We start from the raw sequence: 7,205 nt of genomic DNA, 5'->3' as shown, positions 1-7,205 counted from the left end.
GTCCTTTGTCTTCTGGCAGATGGTGATGTCTGCTCTTACACCCAGTCTGGGAGCTGCAAACAGCGAAGGCATCAACCCCCCCTGGACACTCATTACTCGGTACAATGGTTTCCTTCCTCTTCCTGTTCCCAGCAGCTTCCCTCGTAGTCCCACGGAGATAGGACGGTCAGAGGTCTCGGTGATGTTAGTAATATGTGACACTAGAGAAAAAAATGTTTGGAAAAGTTCAAGCCTTCCTGTTGTTAGAATGAAATTCTGTTTTTCTAAAACATAGCTATCATGTTTCAGACCTGTGATGTTTGTTAAAATCTTCCAGCAGTCTGATGAAACTTCTCTGCGGCCTGATTCAGCTTTTCTCTGCAATGACGCCTTCAGCAACAATACCGCAGAGACGGAGGGTAAAGACGGAGATGAGGAGGATGAAGAGGGACACCTGGACTATCACATCGGCCTGGTGATGAAAGGAAGATGTAATCCCCGGACACACATCTCTTATGTCTGTAATGAGTTACCGTGAGGATCCGTAATACAGCCACACACAGGGAGTTCTGGACAAATGACCAGTTTATTGGTGGAGGAGTATGAACAGAAGATCAGTCTGGGGGAGTGGTCTGCAGAAGAAACCAGGCAAAAGCTGGGAGGTAAACAGGATGGCAAAATACTCGTCCAGGCAACGAGATCCAAAGACAGGCAGGGTCGGTAACCAGAAGATCCGAAAGGTAGCGGTGTCCGTCGAGGGCAAGGCAAGGAGGGTAATCCAGGGGCATGAAGCAGAAGGTCAGCAACTGAGGATCAATCCGTAGAACGCTGGAACACAACTAGACATAGGTCTGATTATTATCTGGCAGAAAAGGAGGGATTGGAGGGAGCTTAAGTAGGCAGTGAGAGAAAAGGAAACCAGGTGAACTGAATGAGGTAGCAGAGGCAATTAGGAAACCAGCAGGCGGATCGAGTAATCAATGATGAGCGCCAGGAGATCAGGGTGGCAAAAACATGACAATGTCCTGCTATAACCGTAAGGCGTTGCATCATAACGGAAACTCTTCCATGAAATAAACAGAAACAAATGAGTCCTCATGGATCATTTTCAGCCATGATGCTGAGAATAATCATACATAATTAGAGCAAATGGTCCTTCAAACTGTCTGAGACCAGGACACACAACTAGTTAAAGTAAAAGAGAAGCTTCAGCTGAGGAGAACCAGGTACATTGATTTCCCTTCTCAAATTTTTATTGGCAGCTTGAAGGTGATTCATCATCACCTACTGGACTGAAGTGAGGAGAAGGAAACTGGCTTTAAAATAAACAGCTAACAGTAAACCCAACCAGATACTTGCCATAAAGCTAAAAAACTCCATGTTATTATTTGTGAAATATCAATTTGATGATGTTGATCTTATATTATTCTGTCACAAACACACAAATGAACAAGTCTGACAGATTCTGGCTGAATATATTGAAACAGATACATTTCCTTCATAGTTATAACATAATTAGCTAAATCCCATTTTAGTTAAATTGTGATCTCGGTCTGTACTGTCCTGATACAGTTGATTGATTGAATTGCCCAGAAAACTTTTAAATATGATGTGAGCAGTTATGCTACAAGGCTGATGATATATAGAACCATGTGTCCACAAATGGAAAAAAGGGAAAGTGTGGTGATTTATTCAAAAACACTTCTACTCACATTGATTATCCAAGTAAAACTGTCTTTTTTTCAGATAAAGTGTTGTCCACGCTGGGAGAAGGAGCGTTTGGGAGAGTGGTGGAGTGTATCGACACACACAAGTGAGCATGCATGTTCATCAGTCCCGTTTAGAGTCCTCTGAAACCAGTTCAGTCCTGTCTGTGAACTTTTACTTATAGTAATAAGAACATATTTCATGTTAAAGTGCCTTTCAAAACATGCAAGAACACTAAACAATTAAAACAACTACACTGAAGAAAAAAATACACACACACACACACACAAACAGAGACCCAGTGAAACAAAATTTGTAGGATGATGATGACAAGTATGGTGGAGGCGTGGACCCAAATGCAGAGATTGAGGCAGAATGCAGAATAAGTCGCCTGAATCTTGTTTATTTAACAAAGTCAAGGCAAAGGACTAAACTCAAACTCAAAAAGCAAATGCAATGAACCAGGAGTGAAGAACAGAAGCAAATTAGTATGCACACACACACGCACACACACACACACACACACACACACACACACACAAACAGAACAAGACACAGGTGGAATGACTTGACTGAGTCCAGGGGAACCTAATGATCGGAAAAACAAAACAGGAAACAAGACAAAAGGGAACTAAAGAAGGAAAACAAGCAAATAAAACCAGAACTTTGAAAACACATGAAACTTCACATCATGGCAGATGTGATAAAATGACCAGAAGAGATCTGGACAGTAAAATTATGAGAGGGAGACAAAACAGGGGGAAATGTAAAACATGTGGAAACAAACTGTGAGAAATGAGAATTGTTGTGTGTTCAGAGATGAGCGTGTAGCCGTGAAGATTATGAGGAACTTTGAGACTTTCTGTGAAGTAGCCAGATCTGAGATAGCAGTGCTGGAGGAGATCAACGCTCTGGATGATGGCAACACTTTGTGAGTGTAGCTGCTGTAAATCATCACAGTTTTAACCTTTTAGAAAGATGATGACACCTAAAAACTTCCACATTTTGTATTCTTCATGACCACTTACTGTCTGTATGCAGCGCCTGTGTGAGGATGTTGAACTGGTTTGAGCATGAAGGTCACATCTGCATCGTGTTTGAGCTGCTCGGACTCAGCACTTTTGAGTTCCTGCAACAGAACAACTTCCTCCCATTCAGTGTGGAGCAGATCCGACACATGGCCTTCCAGATCTTCAGAGCCGTCTCCTGTAAGTCACGTTTCTTCCTCCATTAAGTCTCAAACCGCTCACCCTGACATTTCCATGTTGGTAGACGATGGTCATTTTTACAGTATGATCAGGAAAGTAGCAACGCAACCCGATGCCAGCAGCCCTACACTATAACAAAATAAAACACTAAAAACCCAATAATCTGACTGCTGGGAAGCCAAAAAATACTCTGACGTAACAGAACAATTATAAAATGTGTATTTGTATCTTTATTTTTAAATGGGATCCTTTGTTTTACTTGGGCTTTTTTATGTTAGATGAAAGATGAGGCAGAAACTCATCTCAAATTTGTTTCACAGTTCTGCATCGGAACAAGATGACACACACAGACCTGAAACCAGAGAACATCCTGTTTGTATGCTCTGACTTCGACCTGGAGTATGATCACATCACGGTAACCAGGTCACTCTGTACTGTCAAAGTACAGAAACACACTGTTTTACCTAATGATAATGATGTGTGTGTGTGTGTGTGTGTGTGTGTGTGTGTGTGTGTGTGTGTGTGTGTGTGTGTGTGCGCGTGTGTGTGGTTGTCAGATGTGTGAGCAGAGGAAGCCCAGGAGTCTCGATGTGAAGGTGGTGGATTTTGGGACTGTCACTTTTGACCACCAACACCACGAGTCTCTTGTGTCAACACGCCACTACAGAGCTCCAGAAGTTATACTGGGTATGCATGCCACACACACACACACACACACACACACACCTGTCCAGATCTTAACGCTAACCTGTGTGTTTCTGTTCAGAGCTGGGCTGGAACCAGTCATGCGATGTCTGGAGTCTGGGTTGCGTTCTCTTTGAATTTTATCTTGGACAAACACTTTTCCCAGTATGTACACAAACCCACTCTAACACACACTAATACACACAGGACCAGTGAAACGTTTTATCCCGATTGTGTGTGTTCATATTTTAAGAGTCATGACTGTAAGGAACACCTAGCCATGATGGAGAAAGTTCTGGGCCCAATTCCTTCACATCTTCTCCAAAAGACCAGGTAAAGCACACACACACACACAAACACACACATAAACATATGCGTTCGCAGTTCAGTCATCCATGAACAACACACACAAGTTGTCCTTTGCATGACAGTGTGGGGGGCGGGGAAGGGTGTTCGCCTGGAAATATGTGGAAAGTGGTGGACAGTGGCCTTTCTGTGTGGAGTTTGCATGTTCTCCCTGTGTCTGCATGGTTCTCTCCAGGTTCTCCGGCTTCCTCCCACCATCCAAAGACATTTTAGGTTTATTGGTTACTCTAAATCTCCCCTAGGAGTGAGCGTGAGTGGTTGTTTGTCTCTGTGTGTCCCTGCGATGGTCTGGCGAGCTGTCCAGGGTGTACCCTGCCTGTTGCCCAAAGCCAGCTGGGATAGGCTATATATATATAATATATATATATATATATATATATATATATATATATATATATATATATATATATATATATATATATGTATATGTATATATATATATACACACACTATCCTTCCAAAGCTGTAATTTGAACATTAAGAAGATAATTTCATCAATCAAGACAAAGGCATCATGAAGGAAAAGATGAACATCAAATCTCAAAGGCAGAATCCAGTGGAGTAAAACAAGTAGAAGTGTTTGTTTTGTTTTCATTTATTGATTGATTGAACTTTATTCATCTCACAGTGGAGAAATTCACTTGCAGTACAACCTGACCAGAGAATCAGAAACAATTTAACAAACATACACACAAGATCAGGCAATAACTGCAGTGCAGCAAGGACAATCATGCTGTTTCTGTAGATTGGAAAGAAAAGAAGACGATATTAACACGGGAGAGGAGATAAAAGAAGATTCTCTGCACTGTCCTTGAAGGGCAGTCTGGGGATTTGACAATAAAAAAACAGCTCAGAAAAGAAAAGCCCAAACTTAGACAGTTAAAACAGAAAAGGAGTACATTAGGTGGGGTTGGGAGGGAGAGGGTCCCTTAGCACACCAGGTGCAGACGCAGCAAGGGCATCCAGTCCACCATTGCCTTGAAGGGGTGGAGAGGTTGGGGACTGGGGGGTGTCATTGGGTCAGGGTCCAAAGAAAGAAGAGAGTCAATGGGAGGTGTGTCTGCACCTGTGAGTCTTGTGTGTGTGTGTGTGTGTGTGTGTGTGTGTGTGTGTGTGTGTGTGTGTGTGTGTGTGTGTGTGTGTGTGTGTGCGTGCGTGTGCGCGAGCTTCCCCCCCATCATCTCTTCAGCCTGTGCTGATGTATTCTTGTAAGAGCAGACAGGAAAGTCCACAAGCTGTTGAGGATAGGACAGAGTGTCAAACAGCGTCCAGGAGATTTGATAACCAATCTTGCCAAGGCCAGTTGAGGGAGCCAGATTCAAGATAATGGCACTTGTTTGGATCAGGTTGGTGGAACTTTACCCAGCCTTTGAGTCTCTGTGGTCTTTCTCACAACTCCAATCAGCTGAATCAGGGGTCAATTTCTGCCAATCCGGGTCAACAGCTTCTCCAGTTAGTTTTCCAGTCCGCAGACAAACTTTTAGCTCATTCAACACATTGAGTGATAAAGGCACGGTAAACTCCGCCACAGAACTTAGTGGAACTTTTCATTTTTAGACTCATTATAAGGAAACTTTGTGGAAATTTTTACTCACTAGCAGCTCATTTGTGTTTAGGCTTTTCATGCACACATTGAAGCATAACAAAAGGAAGTGAGAAAAGTGGAAATTTTTTACAAGAACTTTAGGACATTGCAGTTCAGAAAAATATAATAAAAATAAGAAAAGAAGCCAGTGGCAGCACAGTTATGTATGCACAATCTTCACTTAATGTGCTGCTAGTTCGACTTCATGTCAAAGACTGACTATAACTTACTACAACATGTATGTGCTTGCACAGGAAGAAGCATTATGTGCACAACGGGCGTCTGAACTGGGACGAGTGGAGTTCCTCTGATGACTATATCCGGAAACATTGTCAGCCTCTCAAGGTAAATGCGACACAACAGTCAATCAGCTGCAGCCATCAGAAGCGGGAAAGCTCAGTAACTACTTCTGTTTCAGCAGCACATGAAGATGAAGAGCGAGGCTGAGCAGCAGCTGTTTGACCTGCTCAGCTCCATGCTGGAGTATGACATCTGCAGACGGATCACTCTGGAGGAAGCTCTGTGGCATCCATTCTTCAGCCCTCTGAGGACATAAAAACACCCACGACACAACCAGCATACACACAAAAACACACACAAACATGCAGCATCTACCTCGTCTCACTGATTTTTAGCTACATGATTATTAACCAGTTTGGCCTTGAGCTTGATGTTTCTAGTTTCATTGATAGTTTCAAAGAGCATTCCTATTAAAATAAAATGATTATGTTGATAATCCCTGAGCTGTCACCTTATCTGAGTGGAGGGGTTTGTGTGTCCCGAAGATCCTAGCAGCTATGTTGTCGGGGGCTTTATGCCCCTGGTAGGGTCACCCATGGCAAACAGGTGTCTAGGGGAGGGACCAGACCAAGCACGGCTCATCAACCTCTATGATGACGACCAACCTGGGCGTGAATGTTCCCTTGCCCGGACGCGGGTTACCGGGACCCCCCTCTGGAGCCAGGCCTGGAGGTGGGGTACGAGAGCGAGCGTCTGGTGGCCGGGCCTTCGCCCATGGGGCCCGGTCGGGCTCAGCCCACCTCCCGTGGGCTCACCATCTGCAGGAGGAGCTGTAGGGGTCGGGTGCAGTGTGAGCTGGGCGACAGCAAGGGTCGGGGTCCCTGGCGGTCCGATCCCCGGCTGCAGAAGCTGGCTCTAGGGACGTGGAACGTCACCTCTCTGGTGGGGAAGGAGCCTGAGCTTGTGCGCGAGGTTGAGCGGTTCCGACTAGATATAGTTGGACTCACCTTGACGCATGACTTGGGCTCTGGAACCAGTACCCTCGAGAGGGGCTGGACCTTCTTCCACTCTGGAGTTGCTCATGGTGAGAGGCGCCGAGCAGGTGTGGGCATTCTCATCAGCCCCCAGCTTGGTGCCTGCACGTTGGGGTTTACCCCGGTGGATGAAAGGGTAGTTTCCCTCCGCCTCCGGGTGGGGGGACGGGTCCTGACTGATATCTGTGCTTATGCACCGAACAGCAGTTCAGAGTACCCACCCTTTCTGGGGTCCTTGGAGGGAGTGCTGGAGGGTGCTCCTTCTGGGGACTCCATTGTTCTGCTGGGGGACTTCAATGCTCACGTGGGCAATGACAGTGAGACCTGGAGGGGAGTGATTGGGAAGCATGGTCCCCCCCCCTCTGAACCCAAATGGTGTTTTGTTATTGGACTTCTGTGCTC

General features: G+C 45.1%; 1 protein-coding gene across 2 annotated transcripts in view; it reads left to right on the top strand.

Annotated features, from left to right (window-relative positions):
- The window catches only part of LOC306761612 (dual specificity protein kinase CLK1-like), a 19,951-nt gene extending 13,303 nt beyond the window's left edge, over positions 1-6,648 (top strand). The window contains exons 3-13 of one of the 2 annotated variants that reach the window (XM_079247862.1): positions 20-99; positions 320-470; positions 1,726-1,792; positions 2,504-2,617; positions 2,728-2,894; positions 3,215-3,309; positions 3,452-3,581; positions 3,661-3,743; positions 3,832-3,911; positions 5,784-5,874; positions 5,951-6,648. In XM_079247862.1, coding sequence (XP_079103988.1) covers positions 20-99; positions 320-470; positions 1,726-1,792; positions 2,504-2,617; positions 2,728-2,894; positions 3,215-3,309; positions 3,452-3,581; positions 3,661-3,743; positions 3,832-3,911; positions 5,784-5,874; positions 5,951-6,085 — 1,193 coding nt within the window. In that variant the 3' untranslated portion in view covers positions 6,086-6,648. Of the gene's footprint in view, positions 1-19; positions 100-316; positions 471-1,725; positions 1,793-2,503; positions 2,618-2,727; positions 2,895-3,214; positions 3,310-3,451; positions 3,582-3,660; positions 3,744-3,831; positions 3,912-5,783; positions 5,875-5,950 lie in introns of both variants that reach the window. The other variant, XM_079247861.1, reaches the window with a different exon arrangement.
- Positions 6,649-7,205: the final 557 nt, after the last annotated feature.

This window comes from Telmatherina bonti, assembly GCF_933228915.1.
Source record: "Telmatherina bonti genome assembly, chromosome: 10".
Lineage (NCBI taxonomy): Eukaryota > Metazoa > Chordata > Actinopteri > Atheriniformes > Telmatherinidae > Telmatherina > Telmatherina bonti.
This window is presented reverse-complemented; position numbering and strand designations above follow the sequence as displayed.